Source organism: Eubalaena glacialis, chromosome 13 (assembly GCF_028564815.1).
Source record: "Eubalaena glacialis isolate mEubGla1 chromosome 13, mEubGla1.1.hap2.+ XY, whole genome shotgun sequence".
Classification (NCBI taxonomy): Eukaryota; Metazoa; Chordata; class Mammalia; order Artiodactyla; family Balaenidae; genus Eubalaena; species Eubalaena glacialis.
Window position 1 is genome coordinate 58,126,988 of NC_083728.1, and position 15,145 is coordinate 58,142,132.

At 61.4% G+C, this 15,145-nt stretch overlaps 1 protein-coding gene across 1 annotated transcript; it reads left to right on the top strand.

Annotated features, from left to right (window-relative positions):
* The first annotated feature begins 3,717 nt into the window (after window positions 1-3,717).
* On the top strand, window positions 3,718-14,785 carry GREP1 (glycine rich extracellular protein 1). Its single transcript, XM_061209847.1, has 30 exons — window positions 3,718-3,781; window positions 3,989-4,021; window positions 4,878-4,907; window positions 5,524-5,559; window positions 5,866-5,876; window positions 5,973-6,044; window positions 6,473-6,526; window positions 7,236-7,292; window positions 7,493-7,552; window positions 7,815-7,850; window positions 7,967-8,069; window positions 8,801-8,830; window positions 8,961-8,990; window positions 9,539-9,568; window positions 9,652-9,684; window positions 9,777-9,812; window positions 10,290-10,319; window positions 10,420-10,452; window positions 11,789-11,821; window positions 11,926-11,961; window positions 12,246-12,377; window positions 12,962-13,003; window positions 13,108-13,140; window positions 13,232-13,291; window positions 13,545-13,607; window positions 13,694-13,723; window positions 13,808-13,929; window positions 14,025-14,133; window positions 14,468-14,521; window positions 14,760-14,785. The coding sequence occupies exons 1-30, from the start codon at window positions 3,718-3,720 to the stop codon at window positions 14,783-14,785; spliced, it is 1,518 nt and encodes a 505-aa protein (XP_061065830.1).
* Window positions 14,786-15,145: the final 360 nt, after the last annotated feature.

The following is a 15,145-nucleotide window of genomic DNA, read 5'->3' on the forward strand; positions in this document are numbered from 1 at the left end:
GGACCTAAAGGAGGTCCCTGGAGGAGACTCGGACCCAGGACCTCTGCACCCACCTGGGGGGTCACAAGGTTTGAGACCAGAGCGCTTGGCAGAGGCTCGGTCCAGGAGGAAGCCCCCCAACCCCTGCCCAGGCTCTGGACTCCCCGGGTCCTCACCGCACGTCCAGGTGATAGCCAGCTTGAACCGCGCGCCCCCGTGTGACCTGTCACGGAAATAGCACCGCGGGCCCGCAGAGACCGCATTCACCACTCACCAGGGATGGGGCCACAAAATTGGAATAATGTGACTTTAGAAAGGCAAGGGACTTCCCTGGTGGCGCAGTGGTTAAGAATCCTCCTGCCAATGCTGGGGATATAGGTTTGAGCCCTGGTCCGGGAAGATCCCACATGCTGCGGAGCAACTAAGCCCGTGCACCACAACTACTGAGCCTGCGCTCTAGAACATGCGAGCCACAACTACTGAGCCCACGTGCCACAACTACTGAAGCCCACGCTCCTAAAGCCCGTGCTCCACAACAAGAGAAGCCACCGCAATGAGAAGCCCGCGGACCACAACAAAGAGTAGCCCCTGCTCTCCACAACTAGAGAAAGCCCGCGAGCAACAACGAAGACGCAATGCAGCCAAAAATAAGTAAATAAATAAGTAAATTTATTAACAAAAAAGAAAGAAAGACAAGGAAAAGACCACCACACGTGCAAACATGGCTACCCTAACAGGAAAGAGGCGATTGTGATGGACGCTTCTGGGGAGTTGGCTGTGTTCTATTTCTTCACCTCTGTGCTGGCTGTATAAGTGCTTTATAGGTATTTATTATATTGTACGTTTCTGTCTTGTGCACGCTTTGCAATGGCATAAGTTTTGTTTGTTGGTTTTGGCCACGCTGCACGGCTTGTAGGACCTTAGTTCCCCAACCAGGGATTGAACCCGGGCCCACAGGCAGTGAAAGCGCTGAGTTTTAACAACTGGACCACCAGGGAAGTCCCTGGCATAAGGTTTTTTAAAAAAATAATCTGACAGGTAGGAGCGGGAGTTAATAGAAGTCAGCTTTGCACAGTGCACGTGCTTGGGGGTGACAGAGGTGTCCCAGAGGTGGCCGATGCAGGGATCTGGGCTGAAGCCACCAGCACCTCCCCCTCTGCCCCCCCCCACACACACACCCTGGGCTGCACCATTGCTGCTCGCTCCCCACAGGAGGGCCTGCACCCCGGGAGCACACTCACATGAGAGCACATGTGATGTGACTATGCCTGGGGCACCCACCTCCCCCCCACAGACCCACCTGTGAACAAGAACCCTCTGTTCGAGCTGGGTCCCCTCAGCCAGGCGCCCTGGCACAGCACCCCACAGGCCCACCTCCTGCCCCACCCGGCAGGTAGCCAAGACCTGGAGTCCTGGAGGCTGGACCTTTACTGGCTGCTGGGAAAGGCTCAGGGGTGGTCCCTGGCCTCAACCACTCCTGAGAGCCAGGGGCAGCTGGGATGGTCCACTCAGGCTCCCTGGGGAGGGCTTTCCTGCCAGGCCACCTGCTCTGCCCCATGGCCACAGGCACCGGCTCCCTGGCCCACTCATGGACGGTGACCAAGTGGCCTATGATTAGCAGACTGGGCGCTGGGTTCAGATGCAGATCAGGTTCACATACCAGCTCCATCTGGTTGGGGAGCTTGAGCGGAAATCCCACTTTCCTGAGTCTGTTCACTCTCCTCTAAAATGGGGGAGCTACTTCTTACCCCATTTTACAGATGGGGAAACAGAGGCAGAGAGAAGGGACTTTGCCCAGATTTTACAGCTAAGCAGCGGGGCTGGGGTTTGAGGCCGGGCAGTCCACAGGCCTCCACCCTCTGCTCATCCACACACTTCTGGGCAGCAGCAGCCCCTGTTACCTCAGATGCCACTTCGCTGTCTGCCCACCTCGCGCCAGTCTAGGCCCAAGGTGTCTGCTTCAGACCTGGGATAGCTGAGGGCCCCCTGCACAGACCCAGACACACAGACATATGGCCCATCCTGCAGGGCGACAGGGCAGCTTGGCCCAGGAGGAGGCAGGCGGGGAGACCATTAGAGGCCTCGCAGGAGGTACAGGCTGGGCGCCTGCTTGGTCACTGCCAGAGGGAAAGCCAGTGCCCGCCACCACTGCCAGGCTGCCTGGGTGCTGGCATGGGCCTGTGGAAAATGCCAACCAGTCTGGGGCTTTGGGCCAGCTGACTCCGCTCAGGACCAGGGCCTGGCCCAGTTGGGCACCCCCGGCCCCTGCAATGCCACCACCCCAGCCCCCAGCAAGGCCAGTCCCCTCAGCTCACCCCCAGCCCCGCCCTGGCAGGACAGCCTGAGAGCACATGGACCACTTAGAGGGGGCTGAGAGAGCCCCTGATGGAGCTAGGCCCTGGGCTACCTTTTGCCCCTAGGTGTGAGGGGACATGGCCCAGCCTCCCAAGAGGAGCAACTTTGAGGGGCCAGAGCTGGGAGCTCAGCGCAAGGTGACAGCTGGGGTGTCGGAAGTGCAAGTTGGAGGCCCAAGGAGTGCATCGCCTAAAATGGCACAGCCCGTGTCAGTAGGCTCCCTGCCAGCTGCTCACAACAGCACCACCTGCCAGGGTGGGAATTTGGGGGAGGCCAGTTGAAGAGGAGGCCAGGCGCCCGCGGGTCAGACATCTTCTGAACATGCAGCTGTGCTAAAGGCCCCTCAAGCCACCCCCTCAGCCCTCTACCTGGGCTGGGGTCCAGGCCCCAACTCCTGGCATTTCCCAGGCCTACCTCTCTGGGTCTCCCGTACTCGGCTCCCCACCAAGCCCCATGCGCCTAGGCCCCAGCTCCAGGCTCATCCGCCCACCTGAGGAATGGAGAGTGCTTACTAACCCCCAGGTACCCTTTTTGCACTCCTGCCCCCACCGCACCCTGAGCAGCTCCCCCTCCCCCAGATTCTGTCCCTAAAGTTAGAGTCAGTGCAGATGGAGCAGAGCAGGAGATGGAGGTGAAGCTGGGAGGGACTTGTGCAGCAGGTGGGCCTTGGCTGAGCCTTCGAGAAACAGCAGGGACTCTTGGACAGGCTGAGCATGGGGTGACCCATCCCTGTGTGTCACCATCCTTCATGGAAAGGAGGCTCAGGCCCACTCTTGCAAGCCCAGACTCAGCTGGGGGCAAAGGGCCGTCTCCTGGTGTGGTCACTGCGGTCTCCAGGGTTAGATGGGTTAATAGCCCGGCTCCTCTCCTGGACACACCTGCCTGTGGGATGCAGTGATACAGTCCTGATACAGTCTGCTACACTGTTCCCTGGCCACTTGCCTCTGTAATACTCTGTCTCCTTCCTGTAACATAGTAACTCATTCAGAGCCTCCCCTGCCAGCCACGCCCACATTTCTGGGCCTGGCTCCCCACCACCCCCACCCCCAGCTGTGTTTAGGCTGGGCCTGGGGTGCCTGCCTGCCCTCGCCAGCTGCTGGGGGGAGCAGCTGAGCCCTCCAGGCCTGGCGCCAGGGCCCCAGTCCCTGACAGGGGTGGAGGAGCCTGGGGGGCTAGGTGGGGGCCTGTCCCGGCGGTCAGCACCCATGATGGATGAGGGGTGAGCAGGGAAGAGGCCGTTGGGGGCGGGGTGGCTGCCCCCTGGGGTCTGCCAGCCCAGCGGAGCCTCTGCTACTCACAGTGGGGGGAACTGGGTGTGGGCCTCCACATAGCAGGGGTGTTTAAAGGCCCAAAGGGTGGGTGCCCTCCCACTCTGCCCGCATCATGAGCACCTGGGCCTTCCCCTCCACCCTTTTCCTGCTCTGCTTGACTTCTGAAAGCGTGCAAGGCGGTGAGAGCAGGCAGCAGGGCTGCTGGCGGGTCTGGGCAGCTGAAGTTGGGGCTTGGGGTGTAGGTAGAGCATTGGGCCAGATGCTGGGGCTCCAGAGAGAAGGAGGGGAGGGTCTGTGAATCTGGGCTGGGCAGGGCTTTGGGAGACTGGGGGATAGATGCCTGGGGTCCCTGCCCTGAGTCAGGACCCCCCTTCCTCCCCTAGGGCTACCTCCATTGTCTCCTGGCCTGGGGAAAGGTAAGTGGATCCTCCAGGCTCTGGGGTCAAGGAAGAGGGCCTGGTCTTCCCCTCGCAGGGGTCTGGGAGCTCTCTGGGGGAGCACCGCAGATGTTCCCTGCTCTGGGATCCAGATCTGGGGCCCAGGAGAACACAGGGTCATCAGGGCTGGAGGAAGGCCTGGAGTTGGTTTTGCGGGAGGTGGGGGGGCAGATTGCGACAGGAAAGGGGAAGGACATCGCTGGCAGTGACATGAGGCAAAGGCGTGGAGGTGGGACAGGAAGGGAGGAGACAAGGCAAGTTGGGGCGGGGCCAGGGGCGGGGTGTCCGGAAGGGTCTTCCCTCCAGGGACCTGTGGGGCCCTACAGGTGGGAGAGGGGCTTCCTCCTGAGACCTGACACACCTAAGCTGCAGGAGAGAGACTGCGGGGCTGGGGGACGAGGATGGGATTTCCAGGAAGGGAGGGGTTCAAGTAAGAATGGAGGCCAGAGGTGCTGCTGCCCCTGGAAGAGGGTGCAAGGGGATCTGCTCCCAGGGGTATGGCCCAGACGCGTCCCTCCATGCCAGGGACTCTTCCGCTTCTCCTGCCCCTGCCACCAGTCTGCTCACCCTGCGGTGACCCCAAGGTACCTGAGGCCCAGAGAGGGGGGTGTGCTCTCTCGCTTTGCAGGGAGCATCCAGATTCAGCTCTTTTCTGCCTCCTAAGTCACCCTCTCTTCCTGACCCCACAGGCTTAGGAGGCTTGAATGGCTATCCATCAGGTAAAGCTGGCTGAGGGGTGGCGGGCGGGGCAGCTCTGTGTCCTTGGAATGAGAGCAGAGCTCCCAGCTCCTGGCCCCTCCTGCCCCCCAGGCTCAACTTCCCGTTTCCCCCACAGGCTACGGCCCCCCCAGTGGTCTAGGAGCAGGTAAGGCATGGGCAAATGGGATTTGGGTCTGGGGGAGGCAGCCATCTCAGAAACACTTGGGGACCACACTGCTGCACTTTCCCCCCCACCCCAGCCCCGGCTGGAGAAGCCTGCCCACCACCCTTCCTGAAGGCCTTGTCCTTTCCCTCCTACACGCCTCCTACACTCCGCTCCCCTGCCCCAGGAATCCATCAAGGCGGTTGTCGGCTCACCATGTACACGCCCCGGGGGTACAACTCTTTCCTGTCCCTGCTTGTTCCCCGGTTGCCCACAGAACCCAGCTCCAGGGCGGGCAAGCCCAGCTCACTGTGAGGCCCTGGGCCAGCTCAGAGCCGAAAGAAGGAAGGAAGGGGAGTGGGCTCCCAGGAGCCAGGGCCCCTCCCGCGCCCCCCACCCTTCTTGGGAAGAACGGACTGGAGCTGAGTTCCCACAGGCCCTGGCTCAGAATGGCTATGGGGTGGAGGACGTCCTGGGTCTCTCACAGGCTCACTGGGTCTCCCCCAGGCTTCCGAGAGGGTGTTAAACCTCAGAAGCCGTGTGGGCCCTGCCTGGCCCCTGCTCTCTCTCTGTCTCCCCACCCTTCTCTCACACCCCTCACCTCTATCTCTTCTCCCAGGATTCGACACTGGGTGTGGGCTGGGAGCCCAGCCAGGTGAGTGGTGGGGTTGGGCATTGCCCCTCCCCCTGCTCCCTCCCAGGCCTCGGAGCAGAGGGCAGGATTGGTGAATGATTCCAGGGGGTGAAGGGACAGACAGAGAGCCTTCAGGTTTGCTGTTTCTGGTGGGGTCCAAGGGTCCTGCACCCTCACCCCAAACCCACCCAGATCATGGCTTCCTCTCCCCACAGGCCCTCCAGCTCCCAATGGCTAGGGAACAGATGGAGGTGGGGCCAGGATTCTAGGGGCACCCCTGACGTGGGGTCTCCTGAGACCCTCAGTTGACCCCCATCCCCCTCTCAGGCATTGGAGGGGTCATGAAACCACAGAAGTTGGGTGAGCCTCGCCCTACCTGTCTCTCCCCATCTCTCTGCCCCTCCCCCTTACCCCCTCCTGCCCTGTCTCCCCAGGTGTCTCCCCAGGGTTTAGGAACAGGAATGGGCTGGGAGTCGGGGCCTTCCCAGGTGCTGCCACCCAGCCAGGTGAGGAGGTTCCGGGAAAAAGGTGGGTTTGGATATGAGGGGTGGGGAGGGTACCGCTGGGTCTTCCCCCAGGCTCCCTCAGGGCACAACTGGTGACTCACTGGAGGCAAAGGGAAGGACCAAAATGGTTCCAGTTGCCTGGTTTGGGGAATGGAGAACAAGGGCACCCCTGCTCCACCCCTACCTCAGCTGGGACCACAAATGCCCCCCACCTTAGCCCTCAGCTCATGGAGCCCCAGGAAGAGGCTGGATCCCTGGGGTGCCCTCATCTACTGCATCTCTCTCCCCAGCCTTTGGAAGGGGGGTGAAACCCCAGAAGCCAGGTGAGACCTGCTCCATGACCGCCCCTCTGCCCACCTCTCCCTCTACCTGCCCTTTGAAGCCCCAGCCCCTCCCCCCCATCCTTCCCTCTGGCTCTGTCTCCCCAGGATATGGAAATGGGCTGGGAGCTGGTGCCTTCCCAGGGCCGGGAGCCCAGGCAGGTGAGGGCACCTGGGGCACCACCCTGTGGTCCAGGGAGGGGGAAGGAGTGAACAGAGCTGGAATCAGGGAACCGGGAGAGAGTTGCGTTCTGGGGGGAGGGCAGGGGCTCAGCCTGGGAGGGGGCATGAAACCTCCAAAGTCAGGTGAGCCCTGCCCTGCCCATCTTGGCACTCTCGCCACCCATTTCTATCCTGGCCCCTTCTGCCTGCCCCAACCTGCCAGCCCACAGCCAACAGCGCCACCTCTGTGTCCCCAGGATTTGGGAGCAGAAATGGATTCAGCATTGGTGCTTTTCCAGGGCCAGGGGGCTGCAGGGAGGGGCAGGCAAGGGGGGTTCAGGGTCCGGGCCCACATTCTTAGGGGAGGGGCTGGTAAGGGTCAGTGTCAATCTCTCTGTCACTCCCCAGGGCTGGGAGGGGGCGTAAGACCTCAGAAACCAGGTGCAGGGGAGCCCTCTCACCCTGTCCCCAGCCCTGCCACTGTGCCACCTTCCCAGGGACTGCTCCCTTCATTAGCCGCTGCTGCCACTCCTCTGGCTTGAGCTGTGGTCTTGGGGAGGCTCTTCCAGACTTCCAGGCCCCTCTCTGGGCATGCTCCAGGGGAATAACTGTTGGGGGGCACAAAGGTCATGGGGTGAGGACACCACAGGAGGTGTGGGCCCACCCAGCACTGGCTGGGCTCCAGCCTCCACCCTCCTTCTCTCCACAGGCCCTGCAGCTTAGAACGGCCAGGGACCAGGTAGGGGAGGGGTGGGGGGAGCTGGCGGTACGTGCTTGGGTTCGGGGTTCACAGGCGCTCTAGGCTCCCTCACCGAGTCTCTGTCTCTTTCTCAGGAATTGGAGGGAGCGTGAAACCTCAAAAGCCTGGTGAGCCCCACCCTGTCCCTATGTCCCTGTCCTCTTCCCCCCATCGTCCCTCCACCCCCACCCCCGCTCCCCTTACTCACTCCTGCTCTGTCTCCCCAGGACTCAGCAGTGGGAATGGGCTGGGAGCTGAGGCCTTCCCAGGAGTTGGAGCCCAGCCAGGTGAGGGCACCTGGGGTTCTAGGAAGGAGGGAGGGGGAGGGCAGAAACTTGATTTCTTGGGGGAGAATAGGGGCTGGGAGGGGTCCACATTGCATGTGGCTCAGTTCTTCTTTCCCCAGGCTTAGGAGGGGGCGTGAAACCTCAGAAACCAGGTGAGACAGAGACCCTGCCCTTCCGTCCCACCATCTTAATTCTGTCCCTGCCCATCCCACTCCAAGTCCTCCCCCAATCCACTGCTCACATACGGCTGGCTTCTCTCCAGGACAGGGCATTGGCCATGGCCTGGGGGCCCAGCCAGGTGAGGGTGGCTAGGGCCCAGGCTGCTGGGGGAGGGAGAGGTCACTGCCGGCCACCACTCTGGGCTCCTAACAGGGGGCCTCTTAGAGGCTCACTCATTCCACCAACTTTCCCAAGTGCCTGCCTGAGTCTGGCCTTGGCTGCACACTGCAGACCGAGCCGGTCAACCCTGACCTGGCTGCAGACCCGCTGGGCCCAGTGCCTAAGCCGGGACCCCCAGGTGCTGTTGCAGGCTGTGGCCAGGACTGGGGGGCAATCCACCAGAGGTGGAAAGCTAGAGGGCACAGCCCGAGGCTGGAGGCCTGGAGGGACTTGAACCTGGCAGTGGGACACACCTTTGTGGTTTTAAGCAGGGAGCAAAAGACCTTGTCTACCTGGAGCAGGCAGGGGTTGGAGAACTTGGGGAGGAGGCTGCTGGCGTGTCTGGACGGGGGGCGGGCTGGGCTCCTGGCATCCAGAGTGGGAGCAGGGAGGAGGGAGGATGTTAAGACCCCAGGAATCTTCTGGGCCAGAGGGATGGAGGAAGGCTGGATGTGGGATCCCATCTCTCGGCCGCCTCAGTCTCCCCAGCCCTTTTCCTATCACAGGTCCCCCCAGTGAGCTCCCCACCCCTCTTGTGAACCTAGCTAGGTTGAATGGAGGGACGTGGAAGGGGAGGGCAGGGGTCCGGGTAGGCGGGGAGGCTGGGGCTCACTCTCACTTCAGTGCCATCCAGATTTCCTGTGTCGCACCCCCCCCCCATAGGTCTCGCAGCTCTAAATGGCTTTGGACCAGGTAGAGAGGGGACCGGGGCTGAGTTGGGGGGGGGAGGCAGAGACCCAAAGGTGGGGGTTTCTGGAAAGGAAAACCCCAGAAGCTAGGTGAGCCATGCTCTGCTCTGTTGGGCTCTGTCTGTCATCTCTGCATCTGTGCTCCTGATCTCTCCTCAGGCCTCTTGCTCTGTCTCCCCAGGGTTTGGGACCGGGAATGGAGCCCAGCTGGGTGCGACCCCAGAGCTCTAGGGGCGCAGGGCTCACCAAGGGGGTGGCTGGTGCAGGGGTGGAGGTGCTGTCCCTAGCTCTGAGGGGACGGGGATCCGGGTGGACTCCCTGGACAGTCTCCTCTTCCCCAGGCCTCGGAGGACTGAAACCTCAGAAGCCAGGTGAGACCCGCCCTCCCATCTGGCTTCACACAACAAATACTCCTTCAACAAACATCCCCAGGGCAGCCCAGCCAGGTGGGGTGGCAGGCCTTCCCAGAGCCTGGGCAGCAGGAGGAGGCAGGCAGGAAAGGAGCATAAATGTAACGGGGGCACATTCTGGGGAGGTGGAGGCAGAGGCGGGGGCCCGCTGGCCATGCCCCACTGAAAATCTTGAGCTGGGGCATCTGAGAGAGGACCAGAGAGGGTACAGGCTCTGGAAATGGCTGGGGGCCAAGGAGGCGGGAGCTCATGCCCAGAGCAGAGCATGTGGTTGGTGAGGGGACATCAAGGAGTCCACCTTCCTGGCTGGTTGGTGTGGGTGGTGGTGGTGACACCAACCAGACGGGACCCAGGCAGCTGGGATGGCGTTCAGGCTCCACAGGGAGGCTGGACCCCAGGAGGAGGCCGAGGGCCCGGCTGGGGGTGGGGTGGTGGGGGAGAGCTAAAGGACCTTGCTTTGTGCGGGGGCCTCAGAGAGGCTGTACCCAGAGCCCGTCTCCTGCCCCCAGGCCCTGCAGCTCAAAATGGCTATGGAGCAGGTAGGGGCAGGCCTGCCTGGAGATGCTAGGGAGGCCCAGGGATGGGGCCAGGAGCCCTAACCTGCCCCCTGTCTCTCCACCAGGCTTCGGAGCCAGTGTGAGACCCCAGAAGCCAGGTGAGCCTTGTCCGGGCATGTCTCTCCACCTCCCCCCAAACCCTAATCTCCCCTCCCCCTATTCACACACCCGTCTCCATCTGTCCCCCCAGGATTTGGGAATAGCAACGGACTGGGAGCCCAGCCAGGTGAGACTGGTGGGCTCTGGGGTGTGGTCCACATCTAGGCATTCTCTCCCATCTCCCTCCCAGGCCTTCAAGAGGCAGGATTGGTGAAGGATTAAGAGGGGGTGGGGAGAGCCTCCAGGGTTCTGGCTTGGCTCTGTAGGGGGGACCACAAATCCTTGCCTCTAACTTAGCCAGGGTCCCCAACCCCCTGCTTATTCCTCCATCCCTCACAGGCCCCCCAGCTCAGAACTGAGGGGTTGGGAGAAGCTGGAGGCTGGGCGAGGAGGAAAGAGGAGGGGGCGAGGTGGTCCCCACCCAGACTCTGTTCTGAGGGTCCTCTCCTGGGCTCCTTGGAGAGGGCAGAGTTGGTAATGGAATGCAGCAGAGGAGGCTCCAAGTTTTCTGGTCCCTAAACTGGGAGGAAATGGAAGCCCAGTTACTGGCCTCCTGTGTTCCTCAACCTCTCCCCACCCCCCCACCTCCCGCCCATCCCCACAGGGTCTGCGGTTCTCATCGGCTACGGACCAGGTACAGGAGTGGATGATGGGGGCAGATGCCAGGGTTCTGGAGGAGAGGCCCAGAGGGGGGTCATGGATCCCTTAACTGCTCCCATCTCTTTCTTCTCCAGGCATTGCTGAGGCCATGAAGCCTCAGAAGCCAGGTAAACCCTCCTTTTCTCTCTACTCACCCTGTGATATTGTGATTTATAAGACAAAATATGTATGTTTAATCGTCCTCACATTCCTGGCACTGTGCTCCTGAAAGCGTTGGAATTTCTTGGGGGGGGGGAGGGGGGGGGGGGGGAGAGAGAGAGAGAGAGAGAGAGAGAGAGAGAGAGAGAGAGATGTCTTTTGTTATGTTAATGAGGTGACTTTTTGAAAGCCCCTAGGTCATCTGAGGGTGGGGGCTGGTTGCCAGGAGAAGCAACCATGTGATTGGAGGGTTGGAACTTTCAGTCCCACTCCATGGGTCAATGATTTAGTCAATCATGCGTATGTAATGAAGCCTCCATAAAACCCCAAAAGAACAGGATTTGGAGAGCTTCTGGGCTGGTGAACACCTGGAAGTGCTGGGAGGGTGGTTCTTCGTGCCTTCCCACGTGCCTTGTCCCTTGCATCTCTTTTAACTGGCTGTTCTTGAGTTATATCCTTTTATAATAAATCGATTATCTAGTAAGTAAAATGTTTCCCTGAGTTCTGTGAGCCGCTCTAGCAAATTAATCAAACCCAAGGAGGGGTGGTGGGAATCTCTGATCTACAACCAGTTGGTCAGAAGCACAGGTGACAACTTAGACTAGAAGTTGGTGCCTGAAATGTGGGGTGGGGGTGGGGGGAGAAGTCTGAGTCTTTGACCTGTGGAATCTGATGTTGTCTCCAGGTAGACAGTGTTGGACTTGAGTTAAATTGTAGGACACCCAGATGGTGTCTGAGAATTGCTTGGTGGTGTTGGAAAAACCCCAGAATTGGACTTGGTGTCAGAATTGGACCCCCCACTTCTCTTACCCCCAGAAACTGTCTACTCCCCCCACTTTATTCTTCCTCATAACCCCCACTCTGTCTCCCCAGTTTACAGGAATGCGCTGGGAGTTGGAGCCTTCCCAGGTGAAGGGCCCCAGCCAGGTGAGGGGGGGGGGTCAGGCCCTGGAGTTCTGGGAGGTGGGGAAGAGGGGGCACAGGGCACACTGGGCAAAGAGGACGAGAAGGGGCAGGGTGGGGTCCACCTGTCACTCAGCCTCTGTCTGTCTCTCCCCAGGCCTGGGAGGGGGCTTGAGCCCTCCGAAGCCAGGTGAGTCCATCCCTGCCTCCCTTCTGCCCCTTCTGAAGTCTCCCCCACCCAGCCCCTGCCCTCATGCCCACACTTCCTCCCAGGATACATGCCGGGGAATGGGCTGCAGCTCCCTCCAGGTGAGCTCAGTGGTGGCCTCAGTAGGGGAGACAGAGGGCTCCTTTCTGGGGAAGGGCTGGTCGGGTCTGAGGCGGCCTCTGTCTCTCCTGCAGGTCTGGGAGGAGGTTTGAAACCTCAGAAGCCAGGTGAGCCAGAGCCCTCCCCATCCCTGTCTTGCACCTCCTCCTGCTGTCCTTCCAGAACCCCCCTGCCCAATACTGTCCCTCACATCCCTGCTTTTCCTCTCCAGGATATGGCAATGGCAATGGGCTGGGGGCCCAGCCAGGTGAGGGGACGGGGAACAGAGGGAAGTGGAGGGATTGCTGGAAGGTGGAGGGCGAGGTGGGCAATAGCAGGAACCAAATCAGGTGGCTGGGTCACCTTGTCCCCAGAGCAGATTGTGGCCCGTGGGAGCTGGGCTTTTTCTGGCCTGGCCACTGTCTCCCCTGGAAGGTGTGTCTGCCCTAGAAGCCACCACAGGCGGGTGGCTTGGCCATGTGGAGGCCAGGAGGGCAGCCTGGGGGCGGCACTGGCCTGGGCTCACTGCCCCCTCCCTTCCTCCCCATCTAGGTCCCTGCAGTGGTGGGGTCCCTCCACGGCTTCTTGCCAGGCCTCCCACTCCAGGGATCTCTTCTGATAAAGCAGGTGGCTGGGGCCTGAAATCCCAGCCCCCTCCCCCAGTGCAGAACGGCAAGTTCCCAGGTCAGTGCGGATGAGGGACCTGAGGGCCCCTGGTGGGTACCTGGTCCCAGGAGGGGCTGGGCCTGGCTGGGCCACTCAGAATCCCCCAGGCCTGATCTCCAGCAAGTCAGTGAGGAAAAGCCTGAACTCTGGCCCTGAGACCCCACATGACCCCCAATATGACAGCTCCCCCAGCCCCTTCCCCCATGGCAGTCTGTGGCATTCCCCACCTGCCCCACCCTGGGCTCACTCCTGTCCCCTGGCTTTCCTTCTAGTACCTACTCCAGCCATCCAGTGGGGGCCGAAACCTCAGGAAGCAGGTGTGCGTCTGCCTTCCCTGCCCCACCGCATGCCAGATCAGGTCATTCCTCCATCTCCCTTGTTCCCTGGGTCATCTCAGGTCTTCAGGCACCTTAAGGCCAGGAAGTCCCTCTCTGAGTCTACCCTTGGTATCTCTTGCTGCTTTCTTATCTCATTTCTTCTGGTTCCATCCCCTGTGGATGAGGAGAGTCCCTTCCTCCTCAGAGTCCGGAAGGTCCATACTGGGCCCCCAAGGAGTTCGGGAAAGTCTGGGTCCTCCCTGCTCATCTCCATTCCCCTCACAGGGTACCAGCCTCCGAATGGCTACAGACCAGGAGCAGAACTGGGTGAGGAGGCCCTTTGCCTGAGTTCTCCCTCCCCTCCCCTCCACCAGCCCAGGAAGCAGGGAGGCGAAACCGGCTATCTCTGACCCCTGTTTCCTCTCCCCCAGGCTTTGGTGGTGGCCTCAAGCCCCAGAAAGTCGGTGAGCCCCCGGGTCCCCATCTTGGGCATGAGCTGTGTCTCCCTCACAGCGAGTGCTCCTTGTCTGTCAGTCTCTGTCCTTATCCACCCAGCAATTATGTACTATGCGCTGGACCACAGTGGTGGCCAGAGCCGGTGGGATCCTGTCTCAGGTGAGGGCAGAGTGACAGACTCAGCAGGCAGAAAGGGAAGTGCCCAGAGGGAGGGAGGGACGGCTTCCAGAAGGTGGGCTCCACTGGGTTAGCTGGATGATGGTGGGGGATTGTGGGAGGTCCTCACTAGGCTGCCTCTGAGTCAGTCTGTCTGTCTGCCCCTCCCTGTCTCTCCATGAGCAGGTCACCCTGGCCCCCCCAATGCTGCCCCCGCCCCATCCCAACCAGCCCCTCTCCCACCGCTCTCCTGCAGGTTTTGGTTACAGGAATGGTGGTCTGGGAGCCGGGGTCTTCCCTGAGGCCCGTGCACAGCCAGGTGCCTGGGGCTGCTGGGTAGGGTGGGGTGGGGGTTTCTGGGCTCAGGGGCTGCTCCTGCCTCTGACCTTCTCTTTCCTCCTCCAGGGTTCCCTGGGGCTGATGGCTTTCGGAATGGTGAGTTGGACCCAGGGGACACCGTGCAGGGGGTGGGGGAAGGGATGTCCAGGGCGGGGCAGGAGTCAGCTGGGTCTCTTGCAGGGTATGAGGGGGCAGCAGTTGTGCGCCCCAATGTGGCTGCTCCAGCCCCTGGAGGAAATGGTAAGAAACGTTGGGGGAGCAGAGGGAACCCTAGCAAGGGTGGCGGGGACCAGGCCGAGTGGGTGAGGGGCTCTGAGACCCTGGAAGGACTGGGGCATCCTGAATGTACAACTCCAGTGGGCAGGAGTCCCAAGCCGGCTCTCCTCCTTCAGGTTAGGCCGGTGCCCCGAGGGGCTCTCCCTGGCCCTCCCTCCAGCCCTGGGGGGCCAACTTGAGGCCTAGATATGGGGCCGGAGGTGCATATCCAGAGGTCCGGAGCCAGCCAGGTAATGGGGTGTGTGGGAACGGGTCATCAGGGGTCGGGTGGCTGTGGAGAACTGGGCTCTGGGCCCTGGGCCTAGCCGTACAGCCCACCTTATAGCCCTGCAGAGATGGAGGAAGGGCACTCCTGGTGGAGGGAGTAGCAGGGGGACAGGAGGGACTCAGTGTTCTCACCTCTGCCCCTCCCCCCAGGGCCCTATGGGCAGCTGAGGCCAGAGCTGGGCCCTGGGCCCTTAGGTGAGTGGGGGTCTCCCAGGGCCTGGGGTAAAGCTGGGGTGGGCAGGAGGACTGCGAAGTCCTCTGGTGACTGGGGTGCCTTGGCTTGTCTGTGTGCCTTAGGGGGCCCTGAGGTGAAGCGAGGCAGCAATGGCCTGATGGGAAATGGTCATGGAAGTGAGAGGGAATGCAGGGCCCCTGCCCCCACTCATCCCATGCCACCATCGTTGCCCCTCCAGGCTGCACGGGGGGACACCCCCAGCCCTCGGAGGGGACATATAGCCAGCTCTCAGGCTACCTGTGTGTGTCTGCTGGGTGAATGGCCTCAGAGGCCAGGGGAGGGAGATGACTCATGTCCCCCAGGAGGTGAGGAGGGAGCCAGGGCTCACCACGGCCCTGCTCTGCCTCTTCCCAGGCCGCTGCCCTCTTGGGAAATGCTGAGCACCAGAGCAGGTCTGCTGCCCACCCTGAGCTCCTCTGTATCAGAGCCTGGTCTGCCAGGCGAGGCTGGCCAGACCCTCGGGCTTGGCCTCTGGCCTGGGATCTCCTGCGGGCTGGAACTATCAATAAAGGCAATGTGCTTCCCTGTTTGCCTCTGTGTGCTGTGTGCAGGGGATCACTGGCTGGGTTGGGGGCCAGCTGGGGGCCCCTTATTCATTCCTTCAACAAACATCAACACAGCTGTGTGCCAGGGGGTGTGCTCCAGATGGGAGAGATGCTAGAACTCAGGCCTGCCCTTGGGGAGGGGGGCATCACGTGGTCACAATCTGGCGATGGAGCCATGTCCAAGTTAGGGGACTT